Consider the following 23,644-nt stretch of genomic DNA (forward strand, 5'->3'; position numbering starts at 1 on the left):
GTACAACAGAGTGTTACAAGGGGACATAAATTTAAGGTGAAGGGTGGAAGGTATAGGGGAGATGTCAGGGGTGGGTTCTTTACCCAGAGAGTGGTGGGGGCATGGAATGCGCTGCCCGAGGGAGTGGTAGAGTCAGATTCATTGGCGACCTTTAAGCGGCATTTGGATAGGTACATGGATGGGTGCTTAATCTAGGATAGAAGTTCGGCACAACATCGTGGGCCGAAGGGCCTGTTCTGTGCTGTATTGTTCTATGTTCTATATTGTTCTAATGCAGGTAACCAGTTTATTAAGTCATTGACATAGATTACTTGATTGAAGGGAAATTTCATAATCTTCATTGTTAGGTTTCCTGGAATTCCCTCTCTAAGGGCATTGTAGGTCCACTTTCAGTATGGGAACTGCAGCGGTTCAAGAAGACAGCTTCCCACTCCCCTCAAGGGTAACTAGTGATGGGTAATAAATGCTGGCCAGGCAGCGACACCCATACCCCAGAAGTGAATTTAAAAAGTTATTGATAATATCCAAAAAACCAAGTCTCCATGTTTATTCATCACTAAGTGGAGGACAAAAATAATCCTTTAAAAAAACCCAATTCAGGCCTTAAAGCTTTAGCTATATTTTCTGTATTCCTTCTTGTGGTCAGTGACAAAACTAGACTGAAAATAAAATCTCTGGTGCAATTGTTCTCAAATTAACCACTGGACTTGCTGAGCCAAGGTACAGAAACAAATGCTATCAGGAGACACAGACGTGATAATACAAGCATGAAATAAATACTGGTGTTTTGAAGTTATAAACAAAGCCTTGGAAACAATGGAGTAATTTAAGATTAAACACGGTGTTATAGACAAAAGAACCTTTTCTGAAAAACTGACAACAAGAGACTTTACAGAAGGAATTTTACTGGAGAAAGCTGAAGGGAGACAGCTTTCTGAGGTGGATTCAAGTTATGTGTTGGAATTTAGTTTCTGTAACAAGCATCACTAATTGAAGGAGCAGAGGGGGAGCCCCACTTTGTTTCTGCCTGGGAGGCCTGACACCATTTAAGCAAAATCAGGACAGCATCGGGCCTCCCCTTGACCAAGGCCAGGCTAGGGCAGAAATCTGGTCAGTCAGCCATTGCCAGCAGCACCATAGAGAGTGGTGGCTGCTGCTGATAATCCTCAGTGGCCTTCACATGGCACTATCGTTGGATCCTGAGAGAGACACATTAGATTCGATTACATTACAGTGTGGAAACAGGCCCTTTGGCCCAACAAGTCTACACCGACCCGCTGAAGCGCAACCCTACCAATATCCCTACATTTACCCCTTACCTAACACTACGGGCAATTTAGCATGGCCAATTCACCTGACCTGCACATCTTTGGATTGTGGGAGGAAACCGGAGCACCCGGAGGAAACCCACGCAGACACAGGGAGAATGTGCAAACTCCACACAGTCAGTCGCCTGAGGCGGGAATTGAACCTGGGTCTCTGTGAGGCAGCAGTGCTAACCACTGTGCCACCGTGCCACCCACATAAGTGGGGTGGGTTTGGGGCACTGAGAAGGATACACCTGGCAAGAGGGAGGGCAAAAGAGTCAGATGTAAGGGCAAGGAGTGGCTTTCAGCAACCATTGTATTCCCTGACCCAGGCCCCTCAATTGGGCATGTCGGCTTTCAGGAGGTTAGGGAGACTCATCCAAGTTCCTTATATCCACATCTCTCTCTCTTACACACACATGCGGTCACTCACTCAGTCTCTGACACTGGGAATGGCAGGTAGTTCTGCCTGATTCTCACGGTCCTCCTGCCAAAATGCAGCTCCACCAGGCATGACTAAATCCCACTTATTGTTTGAAACAAGAGTGCAGAATGCAGTCGGGTATTGTGCTTGTAAAAGGAGGTTACTGCGGTCTGACTATGTAGTAAACTGGCCCTGTCCTCTGAAAAAGGGTTAGAGAAAGAAACATGGTGGAATTTTGGCAGTATCCTGGAGTTAGCAGCACTGCAGTCCAGGGAAGGAGACCCCAGAGAATTGTTTGGCCATCTCATAGAGAAGGAACCCAATTGATCGATGGTGTCAATAATTATAGTCATAATGTACTCGAGCTCAACACTGGTAAAGCATTTACTTGCTGGGAAGAAATAACAAAGCTGCTACTGTTTCTTAATGATTACTTTCTTTCTCCTTCTCATGTTTTAAAACTCTGTAACCATTTCCTGTCATAGTTTCAAACCAACCATAATCCCATTAAGCACAACAACTTTTTGTGTGAGTCATCAATTTGTTTTCTTGTAATTTGCAAGTGAACTATAAATTTGATTGAGTGTTTTCAATCCTTATTGAGAAACTGCTCCAAGTGGAACAGTGCAATTACTGACAATGAGACATTCATATGATTACCATACAGAAGGTCACATTCTTTCACATGGTATTCAATGCTAACCATATGCTTCTACAGCAAAGTAGCTTAATTGCCACTTCTGAGAATTTGATGACAGTCCCCTTCTTGTTCCTCCTCTATGGTCACATAAGTAGTGGGACTGGGACAACACATCTATCCTGGGACAGGCTAAGCAAAGACATGCCAGAAAATTTCTAGAGGCCTGGCACTCCAACCACAATGCCATAAACAAACGCATAGATCTAGATGCCATCTATCAACCCCTCAGAAAATGAACAGGAAATGACATCACCACAAACCCCATGAACCCCATCCAAGAGAAAGATATAAATAGAAAGCAGGAGACAACAACTTCACTTCACTTGGAGGTCGCCACTGATGATGTTACCTAGCCAGGTAATGAAATGTCTGGATATCAAACCTACAGCTCAGCGAGCAAACCTACACCCTAAACATAAGTAGTGTTCAGTTCAAAAAGGTTACTCTGTAGCATTGTTTGCAAGAGCAGATAATTATACACTGTAAATACGATTGCACAAGATAAAGTTAATTCCAGGAACAGATAAATGTAGGACAGTAATGTATTATTGGACTGTAAAAACTTGGTAGCATAAAGTTTGAGTGCACCTCCACATCCAATAGGCTCACAAATATATCTTATCATAGGAGGAAGGAAGAGACATACTCAGAGCCAGGACTTAGGTGCAGGTGAGAAACATTCAACAGGGAAGAAAAATGTTGCTTATATGGCACTTTTCATTACCTTAAACTGTCCCAAATGTGTTTTACAGCTTATGGGAAATTCTATAAGTAGTCAGTGTTGTAATGTAGGAAAGATGGCAGCTAATTTGCACATAGCACAGTCTCAGAAACAGAATTGCAATAATGATCCAGTAATTTGTTTTAGTAATACCAATTCAAGAATTGACTAGATCATCGGGGAGAACTCTCTAAAGCTTTTCTTCCAAATAGGGTCGTGGGTTCTTTAACGTCCAGCTGAGGGCAGACAGTGCTTCAGTTTCAACACCTGATCCGAAAGACAGCAGTGTGTCAGACTCTCTCAGTAATGTGCTGAAAGATCAGTGTAAAACTTTCTGCTTAGGTTGTTGGAGTGAGAATGAGATCACACAGCCTTCTGGCTCTGAGGTCAGAGTGCTACCATGGAGCCACAGTCAACATTGGGAGAAAGGGTTGGGAAATTGCTCGGGGAGCTAGCCAAGCTATTCAAGAGCAGAACAGACTGAAACTGTTCGTCCTGACTCCCTTGGAATGGTCTCTGGCATTTGGCAACACAAACGTTTGAAAACAACGATTTAACATTTTGGTCTTTACTCGTTCCAAAATTTTTGTGTCATAACAAACTCTCATACAATACTTGAACCTTTCATTTTCATTTTTTGAAAAGCCTGTTTTGCATATTAATTTAATGGTTTTCAGAATATTTGAGGACACTGAGTAACCTCTAATTTTCAAGGTAGTGGTTTAGAACAAGGAGTTGGGATGAAAACCGTTACAAAGTGGTGATTTAAGAACACTGTGGGAGCCTTGGGTTTGTCATTCCTCAAAAGGAAGCTATAATTTGGAAGTTATAAATACAAACCTCTCTTCATAAAAGGGGTTGAAAATTTCCTTTGAAGGTTTAAAAGGATCTGTATGTATGTCAGCCTAATTGAAGATTGTGTAGTGATCACAAAGAATGTCTGTGTCAGTTTGCCCTCCTCTAGCCTCTACCACATTATCTGAGCTGTGCTAATCAATTGCAAACAACTTTATAGAAAATAGGTTTGTTTCTCACAAACAAACAAGCACCTTGTGTTGGTGTGATTGGTTGCTGCCTAATTCTCTTATAATCCAGATATAACAGGGCTTCCCAATGTGGGAGTCAAGATCCCAGGTGGGCCACAAGCTGAAGTGTTTGGGCCCCACGCTCGAAGGCAGCAATTGGCCACTATGATCTCCGAAAGAGTTATAACAGCTGTGCTCCACTCGAACAGTAACACCTTCCCAATTCTCAACGAGAGATCACAGCAATTTTCAAGCCTCGAAACAGGGCCACACTAGGAAACGGATTGGGAAACATCAAGCTAAAATCTTAGAAGCAGTTTGTTAGAAGCATCTATGTGTAGCAAGATTGATGGAGCTGTTCACTTTTGGCTCTTAATAAGCACAAAGTCACCAATCAGCAAATCAAAAGGTCTGAACTATTTTCACATGCAGACTGCATAATGCTAGACACCGTAGTCACTAAATAAGCAATCTTCTACAGTTCAGCAGTTCTGGATGGTGGAAAATTGGCCAGTTTTTTTTTAACAATGTGTGGATGATGATATAACTATGATATGAACATTCATTAGGAGACAGTGAGAACTGCAGATGCTGGAGAAGTCAGTCGATAAAGTTTTGTGCTGGAAAAATCACTGCAGGTCAGACAGCATCTGAAGAGCAAGATAGTCAATGTTTCGGGCTTAACCCTTCCATCAGTCCTGACCTGATATAGAAAGTGATTTGTAAGTCTGAGAAGGGAGATGTGAGTCTGTACAAGTGGAGGTGTACTTAGCAGAAAATGTAGACTGTGCCGTAAATAAAAGTGTTTTGATTAAACAACTGGGGTTGGATCTTGGTCACTCGTGGATAGGGAAAACTTCCTGATCCAGAACATGCCACAATGAGGGACCCAAATATTATCCAAAGTGGAACCAAATCATAAAGGATGGTAGCAGCAGTGATGACACTAATCCAACAACAAATTGGGGCCACCAACAGAAACCCATGGCATCAGAATACATACCTAGGTGAGAGGTATAGCACCAGAGGAGGAGTCTCTGCTTCTTGTAATATTGTTGGAAAACCCAAAGGTCCACAGAGAGGCCCATATTAGGAGTTGTGTTAAAAGCAATTCCAAAGGTATCAAACAGCATCTGGTTTGTACACTCAAGAGCAGATACACAAGCATGGTACATTCCTGTATGCGGTGGGATCCATTGTTGGTGGTATGTTTATGAGACAGGAGGGATTTCTCTGCAGATTTTCAAGCAATCCTAAAAGCATTTGATGAAGAACACAATTTGTGATCTCCTCAAGGGCTCCCAAAGAGTTACTTTTTGGTTTTCAGGGGCTCCCTTTGTATTCTCAGCAATTTCTTTATGAGGTGACGCAGTCACATAATAACATAACATTCTGTATTTTGTTATGGACCAGACCAGACCAGAAGCACTCAAAATATAGCTAGCCTAAATCCTAGCTTTTTCTTACTTTAAAGGTATATGTGAGGTGTTGTGTTCCAGATGCAATTTGATTGGTCAAACTACTTGACATTAAGCAAATGTTGAGAGTGTGGTGCTGGAAAAGCACAGCAGGTCAGGCAGCATCCAAGGAGCAGGAAAATCAACATTTTGGGCCGGAGCCCTACATCCAATGTTAAGCAAAAGACAATTTATTCAAATACTATATTTAAAATACAACATAAGAAAGAGGAACTTAGAATAATCTGACGCTATTGGAAAACTGAACAGAATAATAGATATAGTAACTATTATGAATTAACTGTTCCAATATAGTAACATCCCATAAATACACCCTTGGTAAAAAGGCAAATTCAGAAAACAGATTGTTTCATGTGCTACTCCCATAGCAGAGAACCCCAGCTTTTGGCTGTAACTGAGGGAGGGACAAAAAATTAGCTTCCACCTCTTCAAGACCCCAACAGCAATTGCTAAAAGCTAAACTTAGAATCTCTGGTTCTGTGGGTGAGAACTTGACCACACCCATTCAGGCTGCTTCTATTGTTCCAGCTTTTGAAAAAACACCCAAGGCTTCACAAGTTGTTTATTTTCTTTTAGACTGCTCATCACCTGTTCCCACTCTCTCTCTAAAAGAAACAGGCCAAAATATATCTCTTAAAGCCACAGTATTATCACAATTTGTGTTGACAGGGGATATCAGGACTCTCATAGAAGGAGAATTAGAAAAATAGAGCAATATCCTGAGTAATCAACTCCATTAACCCTAAAGCCACAAAGAAAATATTAATTCCCTAGTTACCACACTTTTTAAATTGATACGAGAAAAGAAACAAAAGTTAGCATAAATCTTTTTCATATATTTAACTGTCACATACTTCTACACACGGAAAACCATCACACCAATCATGCCTTCCGCAGACTAGTCACATCATGGCTAATGCATTGCCACCCCAACATGCAAAGCTGATATTTTAATTAGACAATTATCATCCTTTATACTCTATCCTTGATTTTGAACTTTATTAAAATTTAAATTTAACAACTGACATAGCATTAATTGCAATAGCATCCAATACAATATTCCCTGCAGGGTAGCTCCTGATCATATGTAGTATTAAGCAAGAGAAACCAAATTTATTTGCAAATAATTCATTACCTCTGCGATTTCTGGTTTTCTTAGCTCCTAGCTGGCTGAGTGTTCCTTTATTGGCAGATTTGAAACAGTTCTCTCAACCTTTCCTCTCCCACCATGTTGCAGCCTTTTCCTCTCACTCAGCTCTTTGCAACCTTCATATATACCTATGATCCCTTTGCTGCCTTTTCATATATCCTGTCACCCCCTTAATAACCTTCTTTAATAAATTTGTAAGCCTCTATGAGATTGCTTTTTATTCTTCTAATCGAGAGAAAAAACAGAAAATCTCTCATCCCAGGAAAAACCTACCAGGAATCTGATTTGATGAAGAGGACTCAAAATGTTAACTCTGCTTTCTTCCCACAGATGCTGCCAGACCTGCTGAATTTCTCCAGCAATTTCTATTTTTTTCTACCTGAAAACAGCCTGGTGAACCTCCACTGCAGACCCTCCGTGCAAGTATACCCTTCCTTATGGCAAGGGGACTAGAACTGCACATAATACTCCAGATGTGGTCTCACTACTGCTCTATACAATTGATGCAAGGCTTATTTGCTCCTGTACTCAAGTCCTCTTGTGACAAAGGCAGACACACAATACAATATAATAGCTTTCAGTGATTTATGTATAAGGACACCTCAATCCCTTTGGACATCAATACTTTCTGATCTCTCACAATTTAGGAACTACTCTGCACCTTTCTAGCTCCTGATATGATCTGAATTGTTTTGATTTATTGTCGCAAATATCGAGATACAGTGAAAAGTTTTGTTTTGTGTGCTCTAAAGGCTGATTGTACATATAAAATGCATCAGGTAGCAGAACAGAATGCAGAATATGGTGTTAAAGCCACAGAGAAGACACAGAGAGAGAGATCAACATTTACATTGGAAAGGTCTGTTCAAAAGTTGAATATCTGTGGGGAACAAGCTGTTCTTGAATCTGTTGGTATGTGTATTCAAACCATTACATCTGCCTGATGGAAGAGGGTGGGAGAAAGTATAACTGGGGTGGAAAAGGTCTTTAATTATGTTGGTTGCTTTCCTGAGGCAGTGGGAAGTATAGTTGGAGTCAATGGATGGAAGGCTAGGATGGACTAGGCTGCGTTCACAACTCTCTGCAGTTTCTTGCGGTCTTGGAAAGAGCAGTTGCCGAACCAAGCTGTGATGCATCACGATGCTTTCTATAGTGCATCTATAGAAATTGGTAAGAGTCTTTGTGGACATGCTGAATTTCCTCAGCCTCCTGAAGAAGCAGAGGTGTTGTTGAGCTTTCTCTACTGTTGCATCAATGTGGGTTGACCAGGAAAGACTGGTGATCAACACTTCCAGGCACTTGATGCTTATGACCATTTCCACCTCAGCTTCACAGTTATCTACATTATATTTCAGCTTTTGCACTCTTGTCCACTCATTTAATCTGTCTAAATCCCCTTGAAGTCTCCTTGCATTCTCCTCACAACTCACATTCCACTTTTTTTAGTATCATCTACAGATATGGAAATATTACAAATGGCTTCCACATTCAAATCATTGATATCAATTGTAAACAGCTTAGGCCAAGCACTGGTCATTACAGTATTCCACTGGTCACTGCTTGCCAACTTGCGAAGGACCCATTTATTCCTACTTTCTCCTCACTACAAGATGATCAATTCTTAATCCATGCTAGCAGATTATTCCCAGTCCCATTCATTTTAATTTTGTTTACTAACCTTCTCTGTGGGAATTTATCAAAACCCCCTGTGAAAATCCAAGTACCTCACATCCATTGGTTTCCCCTTACTGATTCTGTTCGTGACATCCTCAATGCCATACTTTTAAGGGCTTGGATGGGGAAGAATTTGTTAAATTGTGCCTACCGCTATTTGTCATTTATAGAAATGATGAAGATGAGAATTAAGGAGGCAAATTAGTAAGTTTACGGATGATACCAAAATTGGTGGTATAGTAGACAATGAAGGAGGTTATCTAAGATTGCAAAGGGATCTTGATCAATTGGGCCAATGGGCTGAGGAGTGGCAGATGGAGTTGGATAAATATAAGGAATTGCATTTTGGTAAAACAAACAAGGGCAGGACTCATACAATTAATGGTACAGCCCTGGGTAAAGTTGTCAAACAGAGACCTAGAGATGCAGGTACACAATTCTTTGAAAGTTGCATCACAGGTAAACAGGGTGATTATCAAGGCATTTAGCATGCTTGCTTTCATTGCTCAGATCATTCAGTATCGGAGTTGGGATATTATGTTGAGATTATACAGGATATTGGTGAGGCCATTTTTGGAATACTGTGTATAGTTCTGGTCATTCTGCTATAGGAAGGGCATTATTAAATTGGAGAGGGTTCGGAAAAGGATGCTGCCGTGACTGGGAAGTTTGAGTTGTAAGGAGGGGCTGGATAAGCTGGGACCTTTTTCACTGGAGCATATGAGGTTGACGGGTGACATTATAGAAGTTTAGAAAATCATGAGGGGCACAGGTAAGGTCTTTCCCCCAGGGAAGGGGAGTTCAAAACTAGAGGATCTATTTTTAAGATTAGAGGAGAAAGATTTAAAAGGGACCTGAGGGGCAACATTTTCATGCAGAGGGTGGTTCGCATGTGGAATGAACTGCCAGAGGAAGTGGTAGATGCACGTGCAGTTACAAAATTTAGAAAACATGAATAGGAAAGGTATAGAGGTATATGGGCTAAATGCAGGCAAGTGGGACTAGTTTAGTATGGGAAACTTGATTGGCATGAACAAGTTGGACTGAAGGATCTGTTATTCTGCTGTATGACTCTATGATCATAATGGTTCACCACTGTGCAAATCATTATCTTTTAAGATGGAATCTATACTCCAGTGGGGGTTTGAAGAATAATAGGTGATCTATTGAAACGCATTATCTTCAGAGGGGATTTAAAAGGGTAGATGCTGAGACAATGTTTCCCCTTGTGAGGAAATCTATGTCTTGGGGGTACAGTTTCAAACAAAGAAGTTGCTGTTCAAGATGGAGATGAGGAGGAATTTCTCCTCTCAGACGGTCAAAAGTGTTTGGAATTCACTTTGTCAGCAAGCAGTGGAGATACAGTTCATGAATGTAATCAAGGCTGAGTTAGACAGATATTTGATGGACAAAGGAGCCATGAGATGGAGGCAAGATAGAGGGGTTAAGATCACAAGCAGGTCCATGACAATTGAATGATGGAGCACGCTCAAGCAGTCAAAAAACCTACTCCTGCTCCTATTTCTTACATTGTTAAGCTGCTAATCATCTCTATCAAAACCAACTGTGATTCAAAAGCTTGGCCAATGTGTCTGTCATAAAGATTAGCACAAAATTGAAAGTGAAAATGGCACAATCCATGCTACTTATTTTAATGATTATCCATAACCTACTCTGCATATAGCTTCACAGCTGGAGACAAGAATACTTCATATTCCCTTTGAGCTAAGAAAGGCTTCTCATCAGATGCCATTTTTAAACCAAGTGCTTATAGTATCGTACCACCAGCTGCATTTCAGTGAAAAGTGAATTTAAATTAGATTTCTTTCTTTGTACTGTCCCACCTTCCACATCTAACAATATATCACGTAATCTGGGTTCCAAGCATGCAAAGATACTTATTCCCCAAGAGGAAAAATAAGCTGAATTTCAGCGGCTAAAATAATGTTTTGAAATTCTGTTCATAAAAAGAACTTCCTGAGGGCTATGACTACCATACTTAAACTGAACATTCCATCTTAGCAACCTGTTTATTCACTAATATTCCTTTCAGATGCAGTTTGTGCCCATAATGAGGATGGATATAAGCTCCAATTAGTACTGATTAAACAACTTTGTTTAATCCTTTGTTAGCCTCTTGTATTTGGAATCCTGCAGCAACTGAATCTGGGGTGTACTTAATGTGAGAATTTCACGTACATGCAAGCATGTCTGTATTCTTCCAAACTGTTCAAAATTTAAGTGCATTCAGCTGTCAATTTGACTATATTCAGAAATTCAAGCTGCTAATTCTTGCCAGGACCCTTAACACGCTTCTTACACTTCCTGTGCAGATGGGTTGAACAAAGACTTTGGGAAATTAAATTTGAGAGCCCTCCAAAATGGGCAATGTGAATACCCTCTGCCCATTAATTACACTGCCGGCAGGATTCCAGTTGTATTGCCTGCTCACTTCAGTGGTTCCAGTGTCCAATTAATGCTAACTGCACTGCAAATCAGTCAGGTGCACCATCAAACAGCAAAAACTATGATTGACTATAATGTCGCTTAAAGATAGCCTGCATTGCTTAAAACTGGCCTGTATTTTTAAAAATTTGTTCTTGGAATGCCAGTGTCATTGTCTAGGCCAGCATTTATTGCCCGCCCTCTGACTGCCATTGAGAACATGCTGGTGAGCATCTTTCTTGAACCACTGCAGACCTTCAGGTGTAAAAAACACCTGCTTGGGAGGATAGTAGAGGCATGAAACCTCACAACCTTTAAAAAGTATGTGGATGGGCATCTGAAATGTTATAACATTCAAGGCTTTGGATCACGTGTTAGAAAATGCATATAGTATCGATAGGTCAGAGCAGATTTGACGGGCCGCAAGGCCTCCTCTATGCTGTATGGCTCAGTGACGCCGTATGACTATGGCTGTTAGGAAGAGAAGTTCAGGAATTTGACCCAGCGACAGTGAAGGAACAGCAATATACTTCCAAATCAGGATAATGAGTGGCTTTCCCATGTAACTGCTGCACTTATGCTTCCAGGTTATAGATTGTTTAGAAGGTACTTTTGAAGGAGGATTGATGAGCTAATGTAGTGTGCTTTCTTTATGGGACACACTGCTGCCACTGAGCATTGGTGGTAAAGGAAGTGAATTTTAAATGTGGTGGATGCAGTGCCAATTAAGCAGGATGCTTTGCTCTGACTGGAGTTAAACTTCCTGAGTGTTTTTGGGGAGCCGCATCCAATTCAGGAAAGTGGATTGTCAAGGGAAGTCACTTCTCCCTTACCTACTGAAAGCAGCTCTTGTTAGGGCCAAGGTTGTATTGAGGTTAAAATCACAAATAACTACCATACACAGCAATTCATGAACATTTGCTATGGATTCTCCTAACCAGTTCCTCAGCTTCCTTATGCCATTACGAAACTGATTGCGCTTCTCAATGTTCTTTCAATAGCATGGAACTCAATTAACAAGGGTGCCCATTATTAAATGTAAGCAAATGGTAAGGATGTTCAGTTTAGTACTAGAACAGTCACATGACCAGAGTAGTAGGTAACCTCATTCTGTAGCAAGGATTCAATGTTAAGCAAAGGCCCACAATATTTTCATTATGGGAACATAATTAAGATTTGGACAGTAAATGTAATTCATTAGAGTTTTTAAAATTTGTCTGGAAAAGGAGAAGTGCAAATAAAAATTGAATCCAACGCCATAAAACAAATCTTTCTTTTTTTTAAGCACTTTTCATATCAGTATAGAATAAAGAAGATTTCTGGCACTAAAGAAGGCCAGTCAGCCCAACGTGCCTGTACTAGCCAGAGAGTTGTCCAGTCTAAATTCCCACTTAGACCATAACACCATAAGAAATAGGAATAGAAGTAGGCCATTTGACCCCTCAAGCCTGTTCCAATATTCAATAGGATCATGCCCGATCTGGCAGTCAGCCTTAAATATACACAACAACTCTATCCCCACAGCTTCTTCATTTGTAGTCCTGTAGGTTATGCCATTGCAAGTCAAAATCCATTATTTTTAAAAGATACAATGAGCATTTGTGCATCTACCAAATCAGTGAGTTCCAAATTACCCCATTACTCTCTGGTTGAAAGAAATTCTCCTCGACTCGCCTTTAGCTCAATTATTTCAAATCAATGCTCCTCGGTTATTTATCTCTCTGATTATGGAAATATATTTTCCCCATCCACCTGATAATTTTATATATGCTGACTAAACCTCTTCCCTCAGCTTTTTATGCACTGCAGAAAGCATCCCCAGCTTGTACAATTGCTCTCCATTTTCAGGATTAGAGGCTTTTAGCAATGCTCTTGTAAATCTCTTCTACACCGTCTCAGTCACATCCTTTCTGTAATGTAGTAACCACAAATGCACACAGCAGCCTTGTGGTCCCTCAAGGAGTATGGCATCAGCTGGGGGCCTGAGTTGGGGCTTTGGTGGTCAGCAGCAAGGTGGCTGGTGAGCCCAATGAGCAGTGGCAGTGAGATCAGACAGCCCCAGTTCTCCCAGCATCTAAAGGGGAGATTGAGGCAGCACAGAGAGTGAGCCTGACATTGCTGAGCTTTTAAGAAGGACCTTAGTTTTGAACTTTGAACATTATTTCTTTATTTTCCTACCTTGTCCCTAAGATGGCACTGAGAATGGTGACTTTGCACACTTTTCACTGTACTTGAGTACATGAGACAATAAACTCTAATTCTAATGCTCTAGTTGCAGTCCAAGTCATTGTTAAAACAGTTAAAGTGTAAATATTTATACTCTGCCTCAACAAATAATGGACAATATCCCAATGCCTTCTTAACCACTTTATCCAACTTTCACGATGTTAAGATATCCCATTATGCTTCATAGTGACTTTCTGTTATTTTAATGTAGAAGAAATGAAAGAGCTGGAGACTGTTAATGAGAAAAGAGACACATTTTCAGACCAGCTTCTTTACTGCCTCAAGCTGTAAACCGCTGTCACTTTCTTTCTTAGTTTATTCCCCAGCTTTAAATAATCCCACTGACAAAATTAACCACGAACCACTTCAAACAGAATACTTATGTTAGTTTTTTTTAATGCTTTCTTGTACTCAGAATTATTTTTGTTTACTTTGTAATGTTTTGAATTGTGGCCATTATGACAGCATGTGTTGCTCAACTTGTTTTTCAATGGGCGGTGATCTGGTATCACTGCTACATTGGGCGTCCTCCCAATCTAATGTCTGGTAAAGAATAAACAGAACAGAATTCTGAAATGCAGGAAAGCAAAGTCAGGTACAATGATCCCAATGGTATTGGCAAGGGTTTATGCATGTTTGATTCGGTTTAGGTAATGCACACATTTTCATAAAACTATTTTGGTTCAAATTACTCTACTTTTCAAGTGGTACAGGTCACATTTCATGGAGTTTCTAATCATTTTCTACAGAAAGTGTTTAATTAAAAAAGTTACTTTGAGTGGAGCTTTAGAAAGCACAGGCCAGAAATTTGTGAATGGCATTCCTGTTTTTAAGTTCATGAAATAGAATTTTAAGTTGTAGATACCTTCCTGGAAATATCTCAGGAAACATATTATTGCCATAGAGGGGGTGCGACAAAGGCTCACCGGACTCGATCTTTTGATGGTGGGACTGTCCTATGAAGAGAGATCGGGCAAAATGGGCCTGTATCCTCTACAGTTTTGAAGAATGAGAGGTGATATTATTGAAACAAACAAAGACTTAAAGGAATAGACTTGGGAGATGTTGACAAGACTAAATCTCTGGTTGGGGAGTCTAGAACCGGGGGAGACATAATTTAAAAACAAGAGGATGCTAATAGATGAGTAGGAATTATTTTACTGAAAAGGTTGTGAACCTGTGGAATTCTCCATCAGGGCTGGGGAGACCCAGTCTTTGAGTATGTTTACAGTAGAGATGATAGATTTCTGATTACCAGGGCTTACGGGGTTATAAGGATAGAGTGCGTAAAAAGCATTAAAGTATTCAATCAATCATGATCATATTGAATGGCAGGACAGACTTGATGGGCTGAATGGCATAACCACTAAATTGAAACTGCTTGTATCAAAGGAAGATTCCCCATTTAAATGTATTTAATATCGGAAATGTGGTCATTGTCATACTTTCAGATATCACATATTGCATCTTCCTGTAATCAACCACTGCTGGCTTGTGGGTGGCTGGGATAGTTTGTTACTGTCAAAGTCTACGGGAATGTCTAATATCAATGATAGAAAAGAACTGCTATTGAGCCTTAACAAGAAGAGACAAATGTCTCACAAAACAAGGCATCTTTTATTGCATGCGAGCAATAGGTACAATTAACATTAACGAGTTAAGCATATCTCTCACACCTGTCTCCATTAGAAAATCATGTAAGATTCCCTGTTTCTTCACCTCGAGGCTATGTGACATCAACAGATTGAGTGAATCTAATGCCAATTCAACATTAACTCTTGCAGAACCGTTACCTCATACAACATACTCAACCCATAATCTCCCATTCAGAAATGAAAGGAAGAAAGGACAATGCAAATACCAGAACAGCAATGTGGTAAAGAACCAAAAAGAATAGGTTTGTTTTTCCTGTTTGCTCTCAAATAAAGCTACATTTCCAAAATAGTCAGTTGATTTTTTCAAGATCAATTGCCATGTACTTACTCATGTTTCCTGCCTTAAAATGGCTAGCTTGCCTTTCCTAATTTTCCTTGTGTTTCACACAGCCGTTAACTATCCAAACAATTACAAAACAACTTTTATACCTGGGTTTCCAACTACTTTATAACACAGTGGGTAGCACTTAAAGAAATGGGTCATAATTTTTCCACAGCTAAATAATAAAACAATTTTATTTGGGTGTACTTAAAATTGGGTGTAGCTCGATAACCATATGTAAAATGAAGCAATAATTACTAAGCAACGCAGCATCACTGTATTGATGTTTTCATAATTTCTTAAGGGCTGCATTTAGGTTAAGCTTACATGGAACACACAAGTCTTTCATCAAAATGCTCCTGTTGGGAACTGGGAATTCTGCTTTTAAAAAACGTATTCCAAACTATGTGAGGACCAACACGTATGCGCATATCCACAAAAACACACAGTACCTTCCGAGAGCCCAAGGTTTATAACTATGTTTAGTCTAAGCTAGATATTTGATTTAAAGAGTAGTCATTTGTCACTGGAATGCCAAGACTGCTCGATTTCAACTCCACCAAACTCTCACAACAGCTGTTAAAGTGATGGAATTGACAAACACTGCATTCCATGCATTCATGAAATAACCGTAATTTAAAGTCAGACAAAGGAAACCACAATAAAATGAATATCTAAGTTACTTGCTCTAGTGTTCTAACAGTGGTAGCAAGTAACAACAAGGTTTATTGATATCTAATAGAAAGATCTTTGCTTCTGACCCTGTCAATACACTGTACCAAGCGATGAGTGCACTATGTTCAGTTCTGGGTTCTGTCCCTCAGGAAGGATATGTTATCTTTCAATGGAATACACTGCAGAATTTCGATTTAGTGATTCATGAATTGTAAGCAGGTTATTATTATTTGTAAAGGGAAGTTGCTTAATTGACGAAAAGGTGGATGTTGTAGTACACCTTTAAGTGGATGTAATTATGTTTATCGTATGCATCATTAGAGGGGAAATGATGCAATATATCATGTGATTCAGACTTAGTTTTAGTTTGTTCTAAGGAAGCTACCAACTTGACATGTGTACGAGTTCTCCAACAGTGTAATACTGCTCCAACTTCCCAAATTCTTCATAAACAAACTTCCATATTTTTATTTTAACCACTCCTTTTTGAATGATTGGTGCCTCGATGTTTCTCTACTAAATTAACACAAGGAAAAGACAAGCACAACAGCCCTGTCACAGATATTAATGGACATTCAGAGATGCAGATACAGAAGTTTAGGATGGTAAAGTCAGAGATTCAATAAGAAGTGGGTTGTATATGATAGAGGTGATTGGCATTTTGGGTGTAGGCTGGAAACTCTTTATTGCTTGGTATTGCCACTGAGAAAGCAGTGGTTGCTACAGGTGCTATACCCACCTGAGACTTAGGATCACTGATGGAGCCAAGCAGAATGGAGTGACAAAATGGGTGTGGAGGTGTGGGGTGGCATTGGGACAGCAGTCACCGGGGAGTAGGGAGTCAGCAGCAAGGCCATGGGTAGCTGTCAACAGGCTTTAATCAGACACAGAATGCCTTTGAATGGAGGACTCCTCTACCCCCAGCCGCTGGGTAAGTAACAGTGACAGTGGAATGAGGCCCAGGATCTCGACTAGTAGCAGAAGGGCAAGGTCATCCATGAGTTTTCCCACTGCAGAATTTATCAGTGCAATGGGAGCAAGGCAGGGGCCCCTACCCATCATTCTTCCTGCCCAACCCCTAAACCCACCAGGTGGAACAGCATTTCATTTTACCCAACCATGAAAAAAAGAGTTGGGAATATGAAGCAAAATCAATCAACTGCTCTTCAAGGTCAGAGTGAGCTGGGAAGCAGTTGCCTTTGACCATAATTTTTCTTCAACCATTTTATACAAGACAGAGTTGAGAGAGAAGTTGACAATTCAGGAGCAGGATTGCTGGCAGATTTTTGTCTTTGGCTTAGAAACCCTAAATTCATGGGCATTGTGCCCTTACCCAAGACACTTTGGAGACCATATCAAAACACAAAACAGAAAGGGAATATGGTACTTTTACAACGTGCATGTATCTGTATTACATTAGATGGTATATTTACCCACTGTCTATTGAATCATTGAGACCTCAAATAGCCAACATTGTAATGGTAAAGTCCATCAGCCATTTCTTTAACTGGAAATTTAACAGGCAACATAGTGGGACATCAAAACCTTTTTCAGCTTAAAACATTTAAAAAGTCAAATTTACATCAGACGTTTAGTGAGCTAATGTGCAGAGGCTGCAGTGGAAGATCATTGCTTGTAGGTGATATTGTTTGCTGACAGTACACAGCACAGAACAATAGACATACACACCCATTGGGCACAATAAACTTTCCAATTTGGACATTATATCATCCACCGTTCTCCATGTCACATACAGAGCAAGTTATTGGTGTCAGTTTTTTTCCAATCTCCATGTCATACAGTCATAGAGTCATAGTGATGTACAGCACAGAAACAGACCCTTCAATCCAACTTGTCCATACCAACCAGATATCTCAACCTAATCTAGTCCCATTTGTTAGCACTTGGCCCATATCCCTCTAAACCCTTCCTATTCATATACCCATCTAGATGCCTTCTAAATGCTATAATTGTACCAGCCTCCACCACTTCCTCTGGCAGCTCATTCCATACACGCACCACCCTCTGCATGAAAACGTTGCCCCTTAGGTCTCTTTTATATCTTTCCCCTCTCACCCTAAACCTATGCCCCCTGGTTCTGAACTCCCACACTCTAGGGAAGAGATCTTGACTATTTATCCTATCCATGCCCCCCCCCATGATTTTATAAACCTCTATAAGGTCACACATCAGCCTCTGACGTACCAGGGAAAACAGCACCAGCCTATTCAGCCTCTCCCTATATATGTCAAACTCCTAAATTTGGTGATCAGCTTTATTTTAAATATTTTACCACACACACTAAAATAATATCATTCATAATACCTAAACTCAATGTGCCTTATGTGCTATTCATTATAAATTTTCCAATTTTTAGATCACTATGAATTAAAAACTGCAATGGGACTGCAGATTTGTCTCAGTTCCACATATCCCATTGGCAGTGAGTCCACTGGAGACAGTGGTCTTGCGACATTGGAGAAAAGAAATGGTTCCACAATAACCGTAACTATTGCAAATCTTAATTTGAAAACATTAAATGTTAATATTTGAAAAGGGTCGACTGTCCTTCCTAAAAATACCAAGCCGAAGCTGGGTAGTGAGACATGCAAATCGCTGTGACAGAAGTGGGGACTGCAGATGCTGGAGATTAGAATCAAGATTAGAGTAGTGCTGGAAAAGGACAGCAAGTCAGACAGCATCCGCAGAGAAGGAAAAATCGACATTTCAAGGTGCGGTGGGGAAAGACCACCGTGTAATGTCTGCCTGCCAAAGAAGAACAGGGGGCCCACTCAGAAAGTGGGCTCCGCTGAAGCCTAAACTAAATATATGGATGGTAAAGGTACAGACCTGTATATATGAACGATTAATTCCGATCTCTGTATGTAAAGAAATGCAAGGTGCGCCTATGATTGGCACCACCGATTGTACAGATCATCAAAATATTTTATGAATAAAGTATAGCTTTGAAATAAATAAAAAATCAGACGTTTTGGGCAAAAGCCCTTAATCAGGAATGAAGAAGGGCTTTTGCCCGAAACATCGCTTTACCTGCTCCTCTGATGCTGCCTGACCTGCTGTGCTTTTCCAGCACCCCTCTAATCTTGATGCAAATCACTGCTCCCATTCACAAGCCAGTGGAAATTTTCTGTCGAATGAAAATTACACTGTGAAGAATAATTACAATTGCTAATTAGTTTTGCATCACACACACAATAGAGAACTATTGACACTAACCAAAGTCATGAATTTCATAATCAAAATTTCATCTCATCAATAATGACTGGAAGTGACCCATGTCCCACTAGTGAAACGACAATACAATGGGGCATGAAAGCCGTTTACAGATTAAAGATTACATTTTAAAGATTAATTAAACATTAAAAAGTCAGCTTTTCATCAGCTATTTTATACTGCACCAGTTCCCATGTATCATTTTGACCAGGAACTCTTTATCTTCCCCTCCTGTGAGAATTCACTTAACATACTAGAACAGATGTTATAAATTTTTAATCCAACACTGAGTTTCATGGACTGCAAAGTGTGTGTTGACAACCCTAGCAGAGGTGAGTAAGCCCTGTGGGATTTTCCATGCATTCAGCTCAACAGGAAAGAAAATCCTGAAAAGTCCACTGAACTCCCAATCTGAATTCCCAGCAGGTCCCACAGTTTGCAAGGTTACACGTTGGAAGTGAAAATTCTTCAAATCTATGCTTCAACATCCAGTAAAATATCAGAATGCATTAACTTCAGCAGCAACGGGAAAACAAAGTCCGATCCAAGATGATTGACCTTGGCTTACAATGCTACAGAGGTTAAAGATATCCTTTAACAAAACAAAGTCAAATCATGTTTGAACATATGAACCTCAGTGGGTGAAACATTCAGTGCTCAAATGAAGCCCAGTTCCTGTGGTTTCTTGAAATGTTGTGCACATGCTTGTCTTAGCTGATTGCATAAACCATAATGGGACTCATGAAGTCTCACGACCCTTTATCTCACAGTTTTGCACATGGAGATTACAATGAATGAAACCTCTTCAGTGAGTTCTGCAAATGAGATGAGATGAAATAGTGAATAAATATTACCACATCTAACTGGTGTGGATTCGTCCACTTTATTGGTCACAGACTTTAATTCCTTTGTTAGGTCACCAAGAGGTTAACTTTAGAACGGAGATAAGGAGAAACATCTTTAGCCGGAATGTGGTGAATCTGTGGAATTCATTGCTAACTGAAGGCTGTGGAGGCCAGATCATTAAGTATATTTAAAACAGAGATAGATAGGTTCTTGATTGTCAAGGGGGTCAAAGGTTAGAGGGAGAAAGCGGGAAAATGGGGTTGAAAAACTTCTCATCCGTGATTGAATGGCGGAGTAGACTTAATGGGCTGAATGGCTTATTTTCTGCTCCTATGTCTTATGGTCTCATGGAGAAAGGTCAATTCATAATTCAACTCAGGAAATGTGGATTGAAAGTAATGCATTTTACTTTAGGGGAATCAAATTGCCAAACAAAGCATTAGATCATCCAATATTTTGTAGATTATGTGTCACTCCTTGTGAATATTGAATCTTTTTCTCTCTTGCCTTTTATGTATAAATAAAATCAATTGCAGTAAGTCAAGAGTTAAAACTTTACTCTATCCAGCTTTTTCAAGCAGCTGGCAGTTGACCCAATTTAAATGACTTGATGATAATCGATGGAACAAAACGAACTCTTGCGTAAATATTTCATATTCCTGGCTTCTTGCACAGGAATTCTCCTTTGGTTTCCTAGCAACAGGACTGCCTGACATGACCTTCCTTGGAGCTTAATATCAATTTTCATAGACCTAGTGCATGGATTATACCATTTAATGAATATTTAGCAAACAAAATGGCTCAGAAAAGCTAAGTAAACCGATCAAATAAGGATACATTCCAAGAATCACAGCTTCAAGGCATTTAATTGGCAATGATTCACGCGTCATTTCTCTGGCTGTGTCCATTAACCTGAGGAGTACAGGAAGAGGAAAATAATTAGCATCAGTAAAAATAAACAAATTCTTCAAATAGGCAGCAAACAAAAAAAAACTAAGCATTATCTGCAATTTTGGCATTTTCTCCTTTCTTTACAAGAGACTAAAACTGGCGCAAAACAGCAAGCTGAATAGATAAACGGCATTCAGTTCAGTTCCAAGAGTAACTGCTAATGGAAAACAATAATTCCTGTACGGTTATGAATAAAACAGAAAGTAACTTGGATTTATACCGCACCTTCAACCTCAGCAAGATGTTCCAAAGTGTTTTACAGCCAATTTGTTAGTTATGAAATGTCATCACTCCTGCTATAGAGGGAAGCATGGCTGTTAACTTACACAGCAAGATCCCACAAAAAACAGCAAGATAAAAACAGTTTATCTGTTCTTAGGGTACTGGTTGAGATATAAATGTTATTCAGGATGTCTCTTCAAATACCTCCAAAAGACAGCACCCACAACATTCTCTCTGTCCTGTACCCATTGTCAGCCGAAGAATTATACTCAAGTCCTGGAATGGGGCTAGAAACTTCCAGAACTCAGGCCAATCTACCAAGATACACTGACATAATGTGCTTGTTTTACAATTTGCTCAAGGTTTCTTTCCATTAAAATCAGGCAAGATGAAACTTGGGTGTTGGCCAGCGAATGCCTGTCTGATGGTAGATTGGTACTTTTAAGCCATGGCTCCATGTCAACATTTAAGACCAAACTGGATTGGTACACAGCGAATAGGACTAAGAGAATGAGAAGGCAAATGTGTTTAGGATTATTTTCATATGGGATGGTAAACACTGAGAGAGAGAGTAATGATGCTGTTCCTTTAACAAGGTTATGCTGTCCTTAGTTTTTTTTCCCGGGAGGTTGTAAAAACAGGTTCTGGAAAGTCTGGGCTAGGATGGGTTCTAGGCCAATTTGATTATAGCTAACAGATACTGCCTCAGGAAAAAGGCTTTCAAGTTTTTTTTTAGAAACACTTGTACAATGAACGGGGAGTGGCCAGTTCTCCCAGCTCAGCTTTTCTCTGGTTTGGTTTGGTTTTGGCAGTCTGGCTATTCACTGAAAGCAGTCAGGCAATTTTGAGGCTGCTGATCCAAGGAACAGGTACATGGAAGAGGGTGTTCCATGCTGTCATCTCTCTCTCTCTCTCCTGAAAGACCCTGTGTTTGCTTTTACCTTTTGTGTCAAGGGGTGTTTATGGGGATTGTTGAAGTATTTGAAACAGCATCATTAAATTAGGATCATCTATTGGGATTTTGGATAGGTTAAGTTATTCGGTATTCTGTTGATTGTGTTTAATTTTGTAATATTGTAAATAAATTCTGTTTTGTTTAAAACTAAATGGTTTGACCAGCTGCTCCTGGAGTATTGGCATTATACCTGCTTCAGACAACTGGCAAAGTTAGGGTTTGGGCTACTTTTTTGACATGTTTTGAGGGGGTCTAGCCTGGTCCATTACAGAGGGGATGGGCTGAATGACCCAGTTCTCTTGTCTAACATCAATATATTTCTCTGCATCTGAGGGCAAATTGGATTTGAACTGTCACGGAACTGATTTAATGACAAGAGTGGCATAAATCCAATTACTTATCTGAAATCAATAATCAACATTTGCCATAAGTTTCTTGATTGATTAAAACAAGGCCAGCAGATAGGGACTACATGTGTCAATCCCAGTTCAGTTCATCTGTTTTGAGAAGATGGATTAACTGACTCTGGCTGGCGTGATTTGCACAATGACCCGAATGTAACACTCTAAAAGTAACAATGTCAGGATTCTATTTACAGGAGTCAGAGTTATTAAAAAATCCAGCAGGACCACATGCAGTACCTCTTTGGGCCTTGCATTCTTCCACCAAAACAGTACATTATACCAGGATTATCTTGGAATGCAAAAGTAGCTCATGATTCAGTTTGCCCAGATGAATGATAACCCATCTCCCCTAGCTCCTTCACCTCTAATATCAGGTGTGTCAAGCTTGTGGACTCCTTTGTCATGAAGATCTGCCTTCCACTGGCTCACAAAACCATATTTATTCTAAAGAGTGCCCCTGTCCTAGACCTAAATTCACATTAATCTCCATTTTCTCCTCCATTTCCCCGTATGCTCTCAACAAGCTCATCTTGCAATGATAACCAGCTTCTTCTTCATCAAACACATTCAGGACTGCTCAGCATATCCATCCATGACTAGGATGAGGGAAGTGAATGTACCATTGCCTGATTTGGAATTGCACAAAAATAGATGGGAAGTCAAATAGTGAGGAATACACAAAGAAAGAGAGTCCAGAGGGATGTAAACAGTTTGAGTGAGTGAGCAAAAACTTGGCAGATGTAATATAATTGAGGTAAATGTGAGATCATGCATTTTGCCAGGAAGAATAAAAGAGGTGAATATTATTTAAATGGGGACATACTGCAGAAAGCTGAAACATGGATTGAGGGAATTGGGGGCTCCTAATGCATGACTCACAAAAAGCTAGCATCCAAGTTTGGCAGGTACTGGAGAAGTCAAACGGACTATTGACCTTTGTTTCAAAGGGAATGGAGTATAAGTATAGAGAGGTCCAACATAGTCATAGAGTCATACAGCATGGAAATAGACTCTTCGGTCCAACCAAGCCAGGCTGACCATGTTCCCAAACTAAATTAAACCAACCTGCCTGTGCCTGGTTCATATCTCTCCAAACCTTTCCTATTCATGTACTTAAGAGTCATAGAGTCATAGAGATGTACAGCATGGAAACAGACCCTTTGGTCCAACCCGTCCACGCCGACCAGGTATCCCAACCCAATCAAGTCCCACCTGCCAGCGCCCGGCCCA

At 40.2% G+C, this 23,644-nt stretch overlaps 1 protein-coding gene across 1 annotated transcript in view; it reads right to left on the minus strand.

The window, feature by feature from the left end:
• vash2 (vasohibin 2) overlaps positions 1-23,644 on the minus strand; it is a 167,456-nt gene that overhangs the window by 73,315 nt on the left and 70,497 nt on the right. The window contains exon 4 of the mRNA XM_072580806.1: positions 20,720-20,794. Coding sequence (XP_072436907.1) covers positions 20,720-20,794 — 75 coding nt within the window. The remainder of the gene's footprint in view (positions 1-20,719; positions 20,795-23,644) is intronic.

The sequence above is a fragment of the Chiloscyllium punctatum genome, chromosome 11 (assembly GCF_047496795.1).
Source record: "Chiloscyllium punctatum isolate Juve2018m chromosome 11, sChiPun1.3, whole genome shotgun sequence".
Lineage (NCBI taxonomy): Eukaryota > Metazoa > Chordata > Chondrichthyes > Orectolobiformes > Hemiscylliidae > Chiloscyllium > Chiloscyllium punctatum.